The sequence below is a fragment of the Oncorhynchus masou genome, chromosome 12 (genome assembly GCF_036934945.1).
Source record: "Oncorhynchus masou masou isolate Uvic2021 chromosome 12, UVic_Omas_1.1, whole genome shotgun sequence".
Taxonomy (NCBI): domain Eukaryota; kingdom Metazoa; phylum Chordata; class Actinopteri; order Salmoniformes; family Salmonidae; genus Oncorhynchus; species Oncorhynchus masou.
Window position 1 is genome coordinate 81,722,528 of NC_088223.1, and position 19,240 is coordinate 81,741,767.

The 19,240-nt window shown below is 42.3% G+C and overlaps 1 protein-coding gene across 6 annotated transcripts in view; it reads left to right on the forward strand.

Moving 5' to 3' along the window:
* Positions 1-19,240, forward strand: part of gramd1ba (GRAM domain containing 1Ba) — a 107,176-nt gene that overhangs the window by 72,138 nt on the left and 15,798 nt on the right. For all 6 annotated transcript variants that reach the window (XM_064982173.1, XM_064982175.1, XM_064982174.1 and 3 more), the window contains 3 exons: positions 1,533-1,617; positions 15,521-15,624; positions 16,148-16,243. In XM_064982173.1, the coding sequence (XP_064838245.1) occupies positions 1,533-1,617; positions 15,521-15,624; positions 16,148-16,243 (285 nt within the window). The remainder of the gene's footprint in view (positions 1-1,532; positions 1,618-15,520; positions 15,625-16,147; positions 16,244-19,240) is intronic.

The following is a 19,240-nucleotide window of genomic DNA, read 5'->3' on the forward strand; positions in this document are numbered from 1 at the left end:
TGTGCTGCAAAGTGACTTATGGTGAACTTGTGGTCGCGGTCATTGTCTTGCACATTTTTGGGGGTTGATACAGGACTAGGGGTAAGGGTAGGCTGGACAGCGAGTGGAGTGGCTCTAGAAGATTCGCTTAGGCGCACTGATTTGGGGCGGCAGGTAGCCTAGTGGTTAGAGCGTTGGGCCAGTAACCAAAAGTTTGCCAGATCGAATCACTGAGCAGACAAGGTAAAAATCTGTCGTTCTGCCCCTGAACAAGGCAGTTATCCCACTGTTCTTAGGCCGTCATTGTAAATAAGAATTTGTTCTTAACTGACTTTCCTAGTTTATTTGAAGGTTCATTAAAAAATAAATAAATAGGGTAGACAGTTGTGGGGGAAAAAATACATAATTTTATATAGGAATGTAGTGGAGTAAAAGTAAAAGCTGTAGAAAATATAAATAGTAAAGTACAGATACCCCCCCCCCAAAAAAAAAAAATTTAAGTAGTACTTTAAAGTAGTTTTACTTAAGTACTTTACTTCACTGCCTATAGAGATGTAATAGAGAGCTCATCTATCTGTAAAGGCCTCTTCTGTGACAGCATGGCCAGCGGCATTGAGACAAGTGCCAGTCTCCATTTTAAAGTAGTGGTACCCTCTATCCAACTCTATGGCTAGACCTGATGACCAACACATTAACACTACAACTCAAGCTTTAGTTCTAGGCCATAGGCTCTTCCGTTGCTGTGCACTGGGCTGGTTAGAATGACCCAAGGCAATGTTAGTGTCCAGTCTAACACCATCACCACCACACTGAGAGCTCATTGGCTGCATTCCCTCCCTTTTCAGGATAAACAATGCAGTGTTTGTTTGGAGAGACAGGTGGACTGGCTGTGGTCTGCAACTGCCGATAAGAGAACTCTCTCTTTATCTGGCCCTCTAGAAGGAAATGTGTTTATCTGAATGTGAGGGAGAGAAAGACAGGAGGAACTCCAGCTGAAGTATTATTAGCATCAGCGTGGATCATTTAGCATATTTTAAAGTGTTCCCGTTTGTGATAGGAGTTTTTATGTTATTTCAGACTCTGACAATCTGTAGAGAAAGAAAAGAGACAGAGTTTGATTCAATTTCTGGAGTAGCCATGGTCAGATAACATCACTGAATGGGGGTGGCAGCTAGCCTGGTGGTTAAGAGCATTGGGCCAGTAACTGAAAGGTCGCTGGTTCAAATCCCCAAGCCGACTAGGTGAAAATTCTGTCGGTGCCCTTGAGCAAGGTACTTATCCCTAATTTCTCCGGTAAGTCACTCTGGATAAGAACGTCTACTAAATGAGTGAAATGTCAATTTAACTGGAATAAAATATATAGTCATGTCTACTACCATTTTCATAAAAAAATTGGGCAGAGTCATGTTATACAGATAAGTAAATTAGTTCCCTGTCTGTTTATTGCTGTCAGTGGGGGCATTACACTTGTTTGCGTATATAAAATATTTTATATTTGTTTGTTAATTTAGTGTAAATGTGTTTTTTATGTTTTCCTTCTATCCCCGATACAGGTATTGAGTCCTACGTATAAGCAACGCAATGAGGACTTCAGAAAACTCTTCAAGCAGCTACCCGACTCAGAACGCCTCATCGTGGGTGAGTAAGATGGAAGGATCAATGAAAACTATATTCATATTTATTCTTGAACACCTTGGTGGTTTTCAGCAGGGCACACCGTACAGTAGCAAAAACATATTACAACGGAATGACAGTCTGTTTTCCTAAATTCAGATAGTGACTCTCTGTTTCAATTGTTTTCTCCCCGCTTAACATGACCTAGCTATTTCTTTTTGTCCTCAACAGAACAGATCTTAATCTCCCTTGGCTTTTTTTGATGTCTGCAAAGTATGACAAAGTATGACAAACTGAGTTAGGAGTGATTTAATGTGCAATGTCACCCCATCACAAGTATATTCAGAGATGTGAAACATTTAGAACATTGCAGATGGAAATGTAACCAGTAGAACTAACTCAAGCACTCGAACAATAAAAACCATACATAAACAAAAGACAATAAACACAAATTTCAACAAACATTAATGACATCACACCTGCTCAGACCCACATGTTCCCACCGCAACCCTACACATCACGTATGTCTCACAACTACACTCCCGCTCAACCTTCATCCCCTGGAACTTTCCAGTGCTTATAGTTCTATTTTTCTCAGTAGCCCACACCTTTTCAATATTTAAATAATCATACATTTGATTCTTCCACTATCGTAGTGAGGGAGTTTTTAAGTAGACATTTTTTTTAAATTGCAAAAGTATGTTCCATCCCGTGTGGGTATCTCACCGCACCCTCATATGCGACCCGTTTCAGGAAACTAGGCGTATGTCGCGGGTCACTACTTCACAAGAAATCCGTTTCAACGTAAACTTTTTTACGTCACCACGCTCCGGATAACATGAAAGCAGCCTAATCAGCTCTGCTAGGCTGAGTAAAATAGTCAGAGTTTGAGTGGGGGCTAAAGCTTAAGAGGGTGTGAACGATTCTGAATGGGTGTTGACAAAGAAGAGCTCTCCAGTAGGTACAAAAACAAAGGCTATTTTCTAAAAAGTGAGGTTACAAGTTTATTAACTTTAAAAGCAGAATTACTTTCCCATTGTTCCTCATGCAGTGTATGGTATACCATTTTGTATAATATCTCTGTGTCTCTGGATAAAAGCAATGCTACATAAGACTGAGTCAAGGCAGTTGGTCACATATGCCATGTCTTGAAATATGCAGAGAGACTGATTTTAAAAGTAAACTTACATTGTAAAACGTCTGACAGCCAACTTTCTAACTCAGCCCATAACTTTTGGACTTTATAGCACTCCCAGAAGGCATAAATTGAGTCTTTATTAGTTTTATACTTAAGACATGACTGCCTTTGTGCTGTAGAATTTGTGAATTTTGTCTCTTGTGTAATAAATTCTATACATTAGTTTATATTGGATTAAGCGTACAGTCGTGGCCAAACGTTTTGAGAATGACACAAATATTAATTTCCACAAAGTTTGCTGCTTCAGTGTCTTTAGATATTTCTGTCAGATGTTACTATGGAATACTGAAGTATAATTACAAGCATTTCATAAGTGTCAAAGGCTTTTATTGACAATTACAGTGGGGCAAAAAAAGTATTTAGTCAGCCACCAATTGTGAGAGTTCACTTAAAAAGATGAGGCCTGTAATTTATGGTAGGTACACTTCAACTATGACAGACAAAATGAGAAGAAAAAAAAATCCAGAAAATCACATTGTAGGATTTTTAATGAATTTATTTGCATATTATGGTGGAAAATAAGTATTTGGTCACCTACAAACAAGCAAGATTTCTGGCTCTCTCAGACCTGTAACTTCTTCTTTAAGAGGCTCCTCTGTCCTCCACTCGTTACCTGTATTAATGGCACCTGTTTGAACTTATCAGTATAAAAGACACCTGTCCACAACCTCAAACAGTCACACCCCAAACTCCACTATGGCCAAGACCAAAGAGCTGTCAAAGAACACCAGAAACAAAATTGTATACCTGCACCAGGCTGGGAAGACTGAATCTGCAATAGGTAAGCAGCTTGGTTTGAAGAAATCAACTGTGGGAGCAATTATTAGGAAATGGAAGACATACAAGACCACTGATAATCTCCCTCGATCTGGGGTTCCACGCAAGGTGGACCCCGTGGGGTCAAAATGATCACAAGAACGGTGAGCAAAAATCCCAGAACCACACGGGGGGACCTAGTGAATGACCTGCAGAGAGCTGGGACCAAAGTAACAAAGCCTACCATCAGTAACACACTACGCCGCCAGGGACTCAAATCCTGCAGTGCCGGACGTGTCCCCCTGCTTAAGGAAGTACATGTCCAGGCCCGTTTGAAGTTTGCTAGAGAGCATTTGGATGATCCAGAAGAAGATTGGGAGAATGTCAGATGAAACCAAAATATATCTTTTTGATAAAAACTCAACTCATCGTGTTTGGAGGACAAAGAATGCTGAGTTGCATCCAAAGAACACCATACCTACTGTGAAGCATGGGGGTGGAAACATCATGCTTTGGGGCTGTTTTGGGACCAGGACAACTGATCCGTGTAAAGGAAAGAATGAATGGGGCCATGCATCGTGAGATTTTGAGTGAAAACCTCCTTCCATCAGCAAGGGCATTGAAGATGAAATGTGGCTGGGTCTTTCAGCATGACAATGATCCCAAACACACCGCCCGGGCAACGAAGGAGTGGCTTCGTAAGAAGCATTTCAAGGTCCTGGAGTGGCCTAGCCAGTCTCCAGATCTCAACCCCATAGAAAATCTTTGGAGGGAGTTGAAAGTCCGTGTTTCCCAGCAACAGCCCCAAAACATCACTGCTCTAGAGGAGATCTGCATGGAGGAATGGGCCAAAATACCAGCAACAGTGTGTGAAAACCTTGTGAAGACTTACAGAAAACGTTTGACCTCTGTCATTGCCAACAAAGGGTATATAACAAAGTATTGAGAAACTTTTGTTATTGGCCAAATACTTATTTCCCACCATAATTTGCAAATAAATTCATTTAAAAAATCCTACAATGTGATTTTCTGGATTTTTTTTTCTCATTTTTTCTGTCATTGTGGAAGTGTACCTATGATGAAAATTACATTCCTCATCTTTTTAAGTGGGAGAACTTGCACAATTGGTGGCTGACTAAATACTTTTTTGCCCCACTGTACATGAAGTTGATGCAAAAGGTCAATATTTGCAGTGTTGACCCTTCTTTTTCAAGACCTCTGCAATCTGTCCTGGCATGCTGTCAATTAACCTCTGGGCCACATCCTGACTGATGGCAGCCCATTCTTCAATAATCAATGCTTGGAGTTTGTAAGAATTTGTGGTCAATCCTCTTGAGGATTGACCACAAGTTCTCAATGGGATTAAGGTCTGGAGTTTCCTGGCCATGAACCCAAAATATCTACACTGCTCCAAAAAAATAAAGGGAACACTAAAATAACACATCCTAGATCTGAATGAATGAAATATTCTCCTGAGGGATCTCCTCCCAGACCTGGACTAAAGCATCCGCCAACTCCTGGACAGTCTGTGGTGCAACGTGGCATTGGTGGATGGGGCGAGACATGATTTCCCAGATGTGCTCAATTGGATTCAGGTCTGGGCAACGAGCGGGCCAGTCCATAGCATCAATGCCTTCCTCTTGCAGGAACTGCTGACACACTCCAGCCACACGAGGTCTAGCATTGTCTTGCATTAGGAGGAACCCAGGGCCAACCACACCAGCATATGGTCTCACAAGGGGTCTGAGGATCTCATCTCGGTACCTAATGGCAGTCAGGCTACCTCTGGCGAGCACATGCTGTGCGGCCCCCCAAAGAAATGCCACCCCACACCATGACTGACCCACCGCCAAACCGGTCATGCTGGAGGATGTTGCAGGCAGCAGAACGTTCTCCACAGCATCTCCAGACTGTCACGTCTGTCACATGTGCTCAGTGTGAACCTGCTTTCATCTGTGAAGAGATGGCGCTCCAGTGGCGAATTTGCCAAACTTGGTGTTCTCTGGCAAATGCCAAACGTCCTGCACGGTGTTGGGCTGTAAGCACAACCCCCACCTGTGGACGTCGGGCCCTCATACCACCCTCATGGAGTCTGTTTCTGACCATTTGAGCAGACACATGCGCATTTGTGGCCTGCTGGAGGTAATTTTGCTAGGCTCTGACAGTGCTCCTCCTGCTCCTCCTTGCACAAAGGCTGAGGTAGCGGTCCTGCTGCTGGGTTGTTGCCCTCCTACGGCCTCTCACGTCTCCTGATGTACTGGCCTGTCTCCTGGTAGCGCCTCCATGCTCTGGACACTACGCTGACAGACACAGCAAACCTTCCCGCCACAGCTCGCATTGATGTTCCATCCTGGATGAGCTGCACTACCTGAGCCACTTGTGTGGGTTGTAGACTCCGTCTCATGCTACCACTAGAGTGAAAGCACTGCCAGCATTCAAAAGTGACCACAACATCAGCCAGGAAGCATAGGAACTGAGAAGTGGTCTGTGGTCACCACCTGCAGAACCACTCCTTTATTGGGGGTGTCTTGCTCATTGCCTATAATTTACACCTGTTGTGTGTTCCATTTGCACAACAGCATGTGACATTTATTGTCAATCAGTGTTGCTTCCTAAGTGGACAGTTTGATTTCACAGAAGTGTGATTGACTTGGAGTTACATTGTGTTGTTTAAGTGTTCCCTTTATTTTTTGAGCAGTGTATGTTTTGTTCTCCGAGCCACTTAGTTATCACTTTTGCCTTATGGAAAGGTGCTCCATCATGCTGGAAAAGGCATTGTTCGTCACCAGGATGTGTTGTTACCATTCTTTATTCATGGCTGTGTTCTTAGGAAAAATTGTGAGTGAGCCCACTCCCTTGGCTGAGAAGCAACCCCACACATGAATGGTCTCAGGATGCTTTACTGTTGGCATGACACAGGACTGATGGTAACGGTCACCTTGTCTTCTCTGGACAAGCTTTTTTTCCCGGATGCCCCAAACAATCGGAAAGGGGATTCATCAGAGAAAATTACTTTAACCCAGTCCTCAGCAGTCCAATCCCTGTACCTCTTGCAGAATGTCTGTCCCTGATGTTTTTCCTGGAGAGAAGTGGCTTCATTGCTGCACTTCTGGACACCAGGCCATCCTCCAAAAGTCTTCGACCTTGCTGTGCGTGCAGATGGACTCACACCTGCCTGCTGCCATTCCTAATCAAGCTCTGTACTGGTGGCGCCCCAATCCCGCAGCTGAATAAACTTTAGGAGACGGTCCTGGCGCATGCTGGACTTTCTTGGGCGCCCTTGATGATCCAATAAATGGTTGATTTAGGTGCAACCTTACTGGCAGCAATATCCTTGCCTGTGAAGCCCTTTTTGTGCAAAGCAATGATGGCGGCACGTATTTCCTTGCAGGTAACCATGTTTGACAGAGGAAGAACAATGATTCCAAGCACCACCCCCCTTTTGAAGCTTCCAGTCTGTTATTCGGACTCAATCAGCATGACCGAGTGATCTCCAGCCTTGTCCTCGTCAACACTCACACCTGGGGTAACGAGAGAATCGCTGACATGATGTCAGCCTTGTCCTTTTGTGGCAGGGCTGAAATGCAGTGGAAATGTTTTTGGGGGATTCCGTTCATTTGCATGGCAAAGAGGGACTTTGATCAGATGCATTGCAATTAATTGCACTCATAACATTCTGGAGTATATGCAAATTGCCATCATAGAAACTGAGGCAGCAGACTTTGTGAAAATTAATATTTGTGTCATTCTCAACTTTTGGCCATAACTCTACATTAACTGTAATTTTGTTCGTTATGTTCCAACACTCCCTCCATCTTGTGCAAATATCAGTTCTTTAACAATGTTGTTGTATATCCTACCTATTATTTGAGCGAGTATCTTTTCCTGACTCGAAAAGGATTCCCTCAACATTGCTCTGATGACCAAAAGCTTTCAGATCGAAATTTCGTAAAATACAACTTTTAAGTTGCATATTAGAGGTCGACCGATTATGATTTTTCAACGCCGATACTGATACCGATTGGAGGACCAAAAAAGCCGATACCCATTTAACTTCTTATGGTATAGGGGACGCTTGCATCCCACTTGGCCAAAAGCCAGGGAAAATGCAGCGCAACAAATTCAAATAAAATTATATATGAATCAAACTTTCATTAAATCACACATGTAAGAAACTAAATTAAAGCTACACTCGTTGTGAAGCTATTATCTGATGATGGCACAACAGTAAACAAAGAGGGTAGCATATTTCAACCCTGCAGGCGCTACACAAAATGCAGAAATAAAATATAAACATGCCTTACCTTGACTAGCTTCTTTTGTTGGCACTCCAATATGTCCCATAAACATCACAATTGGTCCTTTCGTTCGATTAATTCCATCCATATATATCCAAAATGTCCATTTATTTGGCGTGTTTGATCCAGAAAAAAACAACTTCCAAATTGCGCAACGTCACTGCAAAGTATTACAAAAGTTGCCTGTAAACTTTGCCAAAACATTTCAAACTACTTTTGTAATACAACTTCAGGTATTTTTAAATGTTAATAATCTGTCAAATTGAAGATGGGTCTATCTCTGTTCAATAGAGGAAGACGACAAACCAAGCTACTTTTCAAGTCTTGCGCAACTCTCAACAGTTACGCAGTTCCTAGATGGCCATACTTCTTCATTGCACAAAGGAATAACCTCAACCAAATTCCAAAGTCTGGTGACATCCAGTGGAAGCGGTAGGAACTGAACACAAGTTCCTAAGAAATATTGTTTTCCAATGAGAACTCACTGAACAGACAGAGACCTAAAAAAAAAAAAAATCTTAACGGTTAGTCCTCGGGGATATGCGTGCTACATAGGTTCTGTTGTACTCACAGACATGATTCAAACAGTTTTAGAAACTTCAGTGTTTTCTATCCAAATCTACCAATAATATGCATATCCTATATTCTTGGCATGAGTAGCAGGAAGTTGAAATTGGGCACACTATTTATCCAAAAGTGAAAATGCTGCCCCCTATACCTTAATAATAATCTGCCGATTAACTTATTTTTTTATGTATTTGTACTAATGACAATTACAACCATACTGAATGAACACTTGTTTTAACTTAATATAATACATCAATAAAATCTATTTAGCCTCAAGTAAATAATTAAACATGTTCAATTTGGTTTAAATAATGCAAAAACAAAGTGTTGGAGAAGAAAGTAAAAGTGCAATATGTGCTATGTAAGAAAGTTAACGTTTTAGTCCCTTGCTCAGAACATGAGAACATATGAAAGCTGGTGGTTCCTTTTAACATGAGTTTTCAATATTCCCAGGTAAGAAGTTTTAGGTTGTAGTTATTAAAGGAATTATAGGACTATTTCCCTCTATACCCTTTGTATTTCATTAACCTTTGACTATTGGATGTGCTTATAGGCACTTTAGCATTGCCAGTGTAACAGTATAGCTTCCTCCTCCCTGGGCTCGAACCAGCAACACAACGACAACAGCCATCATCAAAGCAGCGTTACCCATGCAGAGCAAGGGGAACAACTACTAGAAGGCTCAGAGCGAGTGACGTTTGAAACGCTATTAGTGCACAAAAGTTAAGCAGGAAAAAACTGTGGAAATACTCATCAGGATGGGGAAAGCACGTTTCTGACCACACAGCGTGCTGGGGTCATAGACTAACTGAAACTGAAGTCCCAGGAATCAAGGCCACTGATAAGCTGAATGAGATGTGATATGTATTTGGTGTGACCTTGACCAATAAGACTCTAACAAAAGTGGGGCTCCTCTGAATGGAAGACAAAGCTGCCCGACTAGAACTAACCAGAAGGGATGGCTAGAATCAGCTGACGGAAGCTGTCCGTTTTAACATTGTTCCTCTTTAGAGTATTTAACAATATACACCTTGGGTGGCGAGTTGATACAATTCCAAATTTGAAAGTTTAAAAACACCCTCAGATTTTGGGAAATGTTCCACTTTATTCTGAGTTTTATTTGCCGAAATGAAGTCTTATTGGTATTACCGAAAATAAATTCTAAAACATTTTGGAGCTCTGCCATTCTAAAGCGGTTTATTCTACCTGTAAGATTTATGGGGAGATAATTCAATGGAATTATCTGATTTCATGTTGTTGAGTAATGGGTTAAAGTTGTATTTATGTATTTGTTGTTTGTCACTTAATAATCATCTTAAGTATGTAGTATTTTTGTGGACCACAAGTATCGTGATTATTTCAGTTTTTTCCAGGTTCATTTTATATCCTGAGATTTTTAGATTATTCCGGAAATATTTTTACATTGAGTTTTCAATATTAGTTAGGTGTATGAGGAGATGGGCGGCAAATCCGTTTAGTTTATATACATGTTTACTGATATCTGTTACTTTTGGGTCCTGTCTAATTTTTTTTATATTTTTATATCATCTTTATTTAACCAGGTAGGCTAGTTGAGAAGTTCTCATTTTACAACTGCGACCTGGCCAAGATAAAGCAAAGCATTTCGACACATACTACAACATAGTTACACATGGAATAAACAAACATACAGTAGAAAAATGTACATACAGCATGTGCAAATGAGGTAGGATAAGAGAGGTAAGGCAATAAATGGGCCATGGTGACGAAGTAATTACAATATAGCAATTAAACACTGGAATGGTAGGGTGTGCAGAAGATTAATGTGCAAGTTGAGATACTGGGCTGCAAAGGAGCAAGACACATAAATAAATACAGTATGGGGATAAGGTAGATTGGATGGGTTATTTACAGATGAGCTATGTACAGGTGCAGTGATCTGCAAGCGGTTCAATTGCCAGTTGAAACAGGGGGGGGAGAGAGGACATCACTGTCTCTTACCCCTTTCTAAAGCAATTTAATCAGATAATGTATTTTTGTATATTTTTGATTTAGGATATTTACAGTGCCTTGCGAAAGTATTCGGCCCCCTTGAACTTTGCGACCTTTTGCCACATTTCAGGCTTCAAACATAAAGATATAAAACTGTATTTTTTTGTGAAGAATCAACAACAAGTGGGACACAATCATGATGTGGAACGACATTTATTGGATATTTCAAACTTTTTTAACAAATCAAAAACTGAAAAATTGGGCGTGCAAAATTATTCAGCCCCTTTAAGTTAATACTTTGTAGCGCCACCTTTTGCTGCGATTACAGCTGTAAGTCGCTTGGGGTATGTCTCTATCAGTTTTGCACATCGAGAGACTGAAATTTTTTCCCATTCCTCCTTGCAAAACAGCTCGAGCTCAGTGAGGTTGGATAGAGAGCATTTGTGAACAGCAGTTTTCAGTTCTTTCCACAGATTCTCGATTGGATTCAGGTCTGGACTTTGACTTGGCCATTCTAACACCTGGATATGTTTATTTTTTAACCATTCCAGATTTTGCTTTATGTTTTGGATCATTGTCTTGTTGGAAGACAAATCTCCGTCCCAGTCTCAGGTCTTTTGCAGACTCCATCAGGTTTTCTTCCAGAATGGTCCTGTATTTGGCTCCATCCATCTTCCCATCAATTTTAACCATTTTCCCTGTCCCTGCTGAAGAAAAGCAGGCCCAAACCATGATGCTGCCACCACCATGTTTGACAGTGGGTATGGTGTGGTCAGGGTGATGAGCTGTGTTGCCTTTACACCAAACATAACGTTTTGCATTGTTGCCAAAAAGTTCAATTTTGGTTTCATCTGACCAGAGCACCTTCTTCCACATGTTTGGTGTGTCTCCCAGGTGGCTTGTGGCAAACTTTAAACAACACTTTTTATGGATATCTTTAAGAAATGGCTTTCTTCTTGCCACTCTTCCATAAAGGCCAGATTTGTGCAATATACGACTGATTGTTGTCCTATGGACAGAGTCTCCCACCTCAGCTGTAGATCTCTGCAGTTCATCCAGAGTGATCATGGGCCTCTTGGCTGCATCTCTGATCAGTCTTCTCCTTGTATGAGCTGAAAGTTTAGAGGGACGGCCAGGTCTTGGTAGATTTGTAGTGGTCTGATACTCCTTCCATTTCAATATTATCGCTTGCACAGTGCTTCTTGGGATGTTTAAAGCTTGGGAAATCTTTTTGTATCCAAACTTTAAACTTCTTCACAACAGTATCTCGGACCTGCCTGGTGTGTTCCTTGTTCTTCATGATGCTCTCTGCGCTTTTAACGGACCTCTGAAACTATCACAGTGCAGGTGCATTTATACGGAGACTTGATTACACACAGGTGGATTGTATTTATCATCATTAGTCATTTAGGTCAACATTCGGAGATCCTCACTGAACTTCTGGAGAGAGTTTGCTGCACTGAAAGTAAAGGGGCTGAATAATTATGCACGCCCAATTTTTCAGTTTTTGATTTGTTAAAAAGTTTGAAATATCCAATAAATGTCGTTCCACTTCATGATTGTGTCCCACCTGTTGTTGATTCTTCACAAAAAAATACAGTTTTATATCTTTATGTTTGAAGCCTGAAATGTGGCAAAAGGTCGCAAAGTTCAAGGGGGCCGAGGACTTTCGCAAGGCACTGTATATATTTTTATGACATTTGTTATTCCATCTGGAAAGTTGAATGTTTCCAAAGTTTTGATTAGAAAAGGCCACTCGATTGTCGAACGCGTTTTTGTCATCATCAGCCATTATTGGAAAATGCACATCTTGTTTTTTAGCGCATTGTATTATACTAAAACATGTTCTTGTATTTGTTTGCAAGTGTCTATTTTAGTATGTATCAAGTCTGGTAATACTTTTGCCATTCTGTTGATTGAGTTTTGTTATTTTATTGTCTCAATTTATTAAACCTATCACTCTGTAATCTGCTGGGGACTCTCCTGAAATAACTGTTTGATACATGGAACTCAGAAGCACTGCATTGAGTGGCATGTGTGTTTGTCATTTGCGTAAATAGGAGTGCTACTTTGTCCCAGAATATCAAATCAAATTCTACGTGAAAGCGGTCCATCCCTGGTGCTTTCTCTGAGCGAATGTTTTAACGGTGTCTTATTTATTTTTGGGTGAGTTCCATTTGTTGATCTCTACTTTAGGGTTATTGAGTCTAAGAAGGCTGTAGAATCAGTCCAACTGAAATATAATTCTTATTTATATAGATTTTCATGCAAGCTTTTATAATTGTTATTAGAGGCATTGTTTAATTAAAGCAATTGTATACTTAACGGATTACTATATTTAATACACTTCTTGTCTTGAAGATGTGCAATGTTTATTCTCCATATTCTGTCACTAAGTGTATTTTCTTGGTTTAATTATGCATGATTCATGAGAATGATCCGATATCACTATATCATGGATTTTAGAACCAGTATATTGTTGTGCATTGTCATTTTATTTTTTTAAAGGTGTGGTCTTTTGTAGTTGGGAATACAAATCTCCAGATGTCCTGTAAAATATTTGTGGAGTCCCTTTTCGATAGACGGGTTGGTTGTTTAGCAAAAAAAACGACGCCTGTACAACTATGGGACAAAACAGATGGGGTTGGCTTAGATTGTTAACTATATTTTCTCTCCAATGTTTGTTCATAACAAATCAATTTGCACAGGATTGGTACATCCGAACATCACACCTGCGGGACAGGTACAGGATGGCAACAACAACTCAAATCAAATCAAATGTATTTATATAGCCCTTCGTACATCAGCTGATATCTCAAAGTGCTGTACAGAAACCCAGCCTAAAACCCCAAACAGCAAGCAATGCAGGTGTAGAAGCACGGTGGCTAGGAAAAACTCCCTAGACATGCCAAAACCTAGGAAGAAACCTAGAGAGGAACCAGGCTATGTGCGGTGGCCAGTCCTCTTCTGGCTGTGCCGGGTGGAGATTATAACAGAACATGGTCAAGATGTTCAAATGTTCATAAATTACCAGCATGGTCCAATAATAATAAGGCAGAACAGTTGAAACTGGAGCAGCAGCATAGCCAGGTGGACTGGGGACAGCAAGGAGTCATCATGTCAGGTAGTCCTGGGGCATTGTCCTAGGGCTCAGGTCCTCTGAGAGAGAGAAAGAAAGAGAGAATTAGAGAAAGCACACATAAATTCACACAGGACACCGAATAGGATAGGAGAAGTACTTCAGATATAACAAACTGACCCCAGCCCCCCGACACATAAACTACTGCAGCATAAATACTGGAGACCGGAGGGGTCAGGAGACACTGTGGCCCCATCCGAGGACACCCCCGGACAGGGCCAAATAGGAAGGATATAACCCCACCCACTTTGCCAAAGCACAGCCCCCACACCACTAGAGTGATATCTTCAACCACCAACTTACCATGCTGAGACAGGGCTGAGTATAGCCCACAAAGATCTCTGCCATGACACAACCCAAGGGGGGGCGCCAACCCAGACAGGATGACCACATCAGTGAATCAACCCACTCAGGTGACTCACCCCTTCCAGGGACAGCATGAGAGAGCCCCAGTAAGCCAGTGACTCAGCCCTTGTAATAGGGTTAGAGGCAGAGAATCCCAGTGGAAAGAGGGGAACCGGCCAGGCAGAGACAGCAAGGGCGGTTCGTTGCTCCAGAGCCTTTCCGTTCACCTTCCCACTCCTGGGCCAGACTACACTCAATCATATGACCCACTGAAGAGATAAGTCTTCAGTAAAGACTTAAAGGTTGAGACCGTGTTTGCGTCTCTGACATGGGTTGCCCGAGTTACACCAGGAACACACAATCCCTCCATCGGTGCTCAGACTGTCCGCAGTAAGCTGAGAGAGGCTGGACTGGGGGCTTGTAGGCCTGTTGTAAGGCAGGTCCTCACCAAACATCACCGGCAACAACGTCACCTATGGGCACATACCCACCGTTGCTGGACCAGACAGGACTGGCAAAAAGTGCTCTTCACTGACGAATCGCGGTTTTGTCTCACCAGGGGTGATGGTCGGATTCGTGTTTATCGTTGAAGGAATGAGTGTTACACCGAGGCCTGTACTCTGGAACGAGATCGAGGTGGAGGGTCCGTTATGGTCTGGGGCCGTGTGTCACAGCATCATCAGACTGAGCTTGTTGTCATTGCAGGCAATCTCAACGCTGTGGTTTCAGGGAAGACATCCTCCTCCCTCCATGTGGTACCCTTCCTGCAGGCTCATCCTGACATGACCCTCCAGCATGACAATGCCACCACCCACATAACGAGCGGTATTGCTGATTTCTTGCAAGACAGGAATGTCAGTGTTCTGCCATGGCCAGCGAAGAGCTCGGATCTCAATTGCATTGAGCAGGTCTGGGACCTGTTGGATCAGAGGGTGAGGGCTTGGGCCATTCCTCACAGAAATGTCTGGGACCTGTTGGATCAGAGGGTGAGGGCTTGGGCCATTCCTCACAGAAATGTCCGGGAACTTTCAGGTGCCTTGGTGGAAGAGTGGGGTAACATCTCACAGCAAGAACTGGCAAATCTGGTGCAGTCCATGAGGAGGAGATGCACTGCAGTACTTAATGCAGCTGGAGGCCACACCAGATACTGACTGTTACTTTTGATTTTGACCCCCCCCCCTCCCCTTTGTTCAGGGACACATTATTCCATTTCTGATAGTCACATGTCTGTGGAACTTGTTCAGTATATGTCTCAATTGTTGAATCTTATGTTCATACAAATATTTACATGTTAAGTTTGCTGAAATTAAATGCATTTGACAATGAGAGGACATTTCTTTTTTTTCTGAGTTTGAATGCAGCCTTGTCCCAGATCTGTTTGTGCTCATACATTCTATCCTTAATGAGGGCAGACTTTGGCATGATAATGAGTGACAAGGAGTTGGCATGAATAATAAATAGACTGGATAGATGTACAATGACGGGTAGGCTGTCATTAGAAGTAACAATTTGTTCTTAACTGACTTGCCTAGTTAAATAAAATGTAAAATAAAAATTTGATCTGCAGATGTTTTATATTTATTGGTAGAGCCATGACTTCTTATAAACCCCATGACCTTTAATAACCTGATGACCTATGACCCTGTGTGGCAGACTACTCCTGTGCCCTGCAAAGAGATATCCTGCTGCAGGGGCGCCTCTACGTCTCAGAAAACTGGATTTGTTTCTATAGCAACATCTTCCGCTGGGAAACACTGGTATGGACTTTAGTTTCCTTTACCATTCTCTACGCTGGGTTACTCTGTCCCTTAATGCACAATGTGCCAAATTGCCCTCGTACTTATGTATAGGCCATCTATTTTCTCTTAATAGAAGGTATTTGACTTCAAATTAAAGTGATTTGCTTGGTTTGTTCCATATACGGCAGTATTAAAGCTACAGTCCAGGATTTGTGATTCTGTAAAATCATATGTCTTATCAGAACCCAAAATATAAGGTTTTATTATTTAATGTTAACAAGCAACAATAATGTAATCATACAATGTATATCTTCAGAATATGGTTAAAACCATAGAATCTTTGATGCCAATGACTTGCAGCTAGTGCACTGTCTATCAATTTGAGTAGTGTTATGTTTCCCTCCGCTGTCTGGTTGAGGACCCCATTCTGTTGTTTTTCCAATCAGACTAGCTTTAATGATAACATCTTTCATGTAGTTCTGGGCTTTTCAGGAGGGATGTTATCTGTAGTCTAACACAGTTTTGCGCTTTTCCTCTCTAGCTGACAGTCCGGCTGAAGGATATCTGCAGCATGACAAAGGAGAAGACTGCCCGCCTCATTCCCAACGCCATCCAGCTGTGCACTGACAATGACAAGGTCAGCACTGGACCCACACATGCATATATACACAGGCATGGACGATTGCCACTCCTATTTGTCATTTTTTTATTTGAGTCGAGAAAAATGTGTCCTCAGGCCTGGAGGGAAGCCAAAGTCATTCCGCTACACAAGAATGGTAAAGCCCCTTTACTGGTTCTAACAGTTTACCAATCAGCTTGCTGCCGACTCTTAGCAAAACTTTTTTTTTTAAGAAGGGGAAAAAGTGATTGACCAGACACTGCTATTTCTCTCTAAACAAATGAACAACAGACTTTCAGCATGCTTATAGAGAAGGGCACTCAATGTGTACTGCACTGACACAAATGACTGATGATTGGTTGAAAGAAATTGATAAGAAGATGATTGTGGGAGCTGTACTGCTAGATTTCAGTGCAGCCTTTTATATTATTGACCATTACCTTCTGTTAAAATGTATGTGTTATGTTTTTAAATTTATTTCAACCTGCCGTATTGTAGATTGCTGTGAATCCATCTAAAATAACACATAGGGCTTTCTTTAATGGAAGCATCTCTTTTAAAAATATATATATATTTTTTATTTTACCCCTTTTTCTCCCCAATTTCATGGTATCCAATTGTTTTAGTAGCTACTATCTTGTCTCATCGCAACTCCCGTACGGGTTGAAAGTCATGCGTCCTCCGATACACAACCCCACCAAGCCGCACTGCTTCTTAACACAGCGCACATCCAACCCGGAAGCCAGCCGCACCAATGTGTCGGAGGAAACACCGTGCACCTGGCAACCTTGGTTAGCGCGCTCAGTGCACTCGGCCCGCCACAGGAGTCGCTGGTGCGTGATGAGACAAGGCCATCCCTACCGGCCAAGCCCTCCCTAACCCGGACGACGCTAGGCCAATTTTGCGTCGCCCCACGGACCTTCCGGTCGCGGCCGGTTACAACAGAGCCTGGGCGCGAACCCATGGTCTCTGATGGCACTTCACCACTGCGCCACCCGGGAGGCCCAATGGAAGCATCTCTAATGTTAAACATGTAAAGTGTGGTGTACCGTAGGGCAGCTCTCCTTGCCCTCTACTCGTCTTTATTTTCACTAATGACCTGCCACTGGCATTAAACAAAGCCTGTGTGTCCATATATGCTGATGATTCAACCATTTACGCTTCAGAAACCACAGCTAGTGAAATCACTGCAACTATAAACAAAGAGTTGCAGTGAATTTTAGAATGGGAGGCCGGTAATAAACTAGTCCTGAACATCTCTAAAATTAAGAGGATTGAATTTGGTACAAATCATTCCCTAAATTCTAGGCCTCAGCGGAATCTGATAATGAATAATGTGGCTATTAAGCAAGTTGAGGAGACTAAATTACTTGGTGTTACTTTAGAATGTAAACTGTCATGATCAAAACATATTGATTCAATGGTTGTAAAGATGGGAAGAGGTCTGTCCATAATTAAGAGATGCTCTGCTTTTTTGACACCACACTCCATAAGGCAAGTCCTGCAGGCTCTAGTTTTATGTTATCTTTATTATTGCCCAGTCATAAGGTCAGGTGCTGCAAAGAAGGACCTAGAAAAAGTGCAGCTGGCGCAGAACAGAGCGGCACGTCTTGCTCTTCACTGTAATCAGAGGGCTAATATCAATACAATGCATGTCAGTCTCTCTTGACAAAGTAAGGAGCGACTGACTGCATCACTTATTTTTCTTAGAACCTCCGTGTTCAAATTTCCAAATTGTTTTCCATAGTCAACTTGCACACAGCTCTAACACACACTCTTACCCCATCAAACATGCCATCAGGGTCATTCCACAGCCCCCAAATCCAGAACAAATTCAAGAAAATGTACAGTATTATACACTGAGTGTACAAAACATTAGGAACACCTTCCTTGTATTGAGTTGCAGCCCTTTTGGCCCTGAGAACAGCCTCAATTTGTTAGGGCATGGACTACACAAGCTGTCAAAAGCATTCCACAGGGGAGGGAATTCCCTTCCATCTCACATTGCTCAAGTGAACACCAAACATGGTTTCAAAAAACAGATAAAGCCACACCTCAGGCACAATGCCTCTCCCCCATGTGACCTAGATATTTTGTGTGTATGTACTGATACTTTTGTTTGTGTAGTGTATGTGGACACCTCTTCAAATGAGTGGATTTGGCTATTTCAGCCATACCTGTTACTGACAGGTGTGTAGAATCGAGCCCACAGTCCGTAGACAACCATTGGCAGTAGAATGGTCTTACTAAAGAGCTCAGTGACTCTCAACGTGGCATTGTCATAGGATGATACCTTTCCAACAAGTCAGTTTGTCAAATTTCTGCCCTGCTAGAGCTGCCCCGGTCAACTGTAAGTGCTTTTATTGTCAAATGGAAACGTCTAGGAGCAACAACGGCTCACCCATGAAGTGGTAGGCCGCACAAGTGTACAGAAAAGGGACTGCAGAGTGCTGTAGCGCGTAGCTCGTAAACATTTTGTCCTCGGTTGCAACACTTACTAGCGAGTTCCAAACTGCCTCTGGAAGCAACGTCAGCACAAGAACAGTTCATTGGGAGCTTCATAAAATCGCTTTCCAAGGCCGAACAGCCACACATAAGCCTAAGATCACCATGCCCAATGCCAAGCGTCGGCTGGAGTGGTGTAAAGCTCGCTGCCGTTTAGACTCTGGAGCAGTGGAAACGCTCCAGAGTGATGTTTTTCATGGTTTGGGTTAGGCCCCTTAGTTCCAGTGAGGGGAAATCTTAACGCTACAGCATACAATGACACTCTAGACGATTCTGTGCTTCCAACTTTGTGGCAACAGTTTGGGAAAGGCCCTTTCCTGTTTCACCATGACAATGCCCCTGTGCACAAAGCCAGATCAATGCAGAAATGATTTGTCGAGATCGGTGTGGAAGAACTTCACTGGCCACCACAGAGCCCTTACCTCAACCCCATCGAACATCTTTGAGAGAAATTATATCACCGACTGCGAGCCAGGCCTAATCGCCTAACATCAGTGCCCGAACACTGTC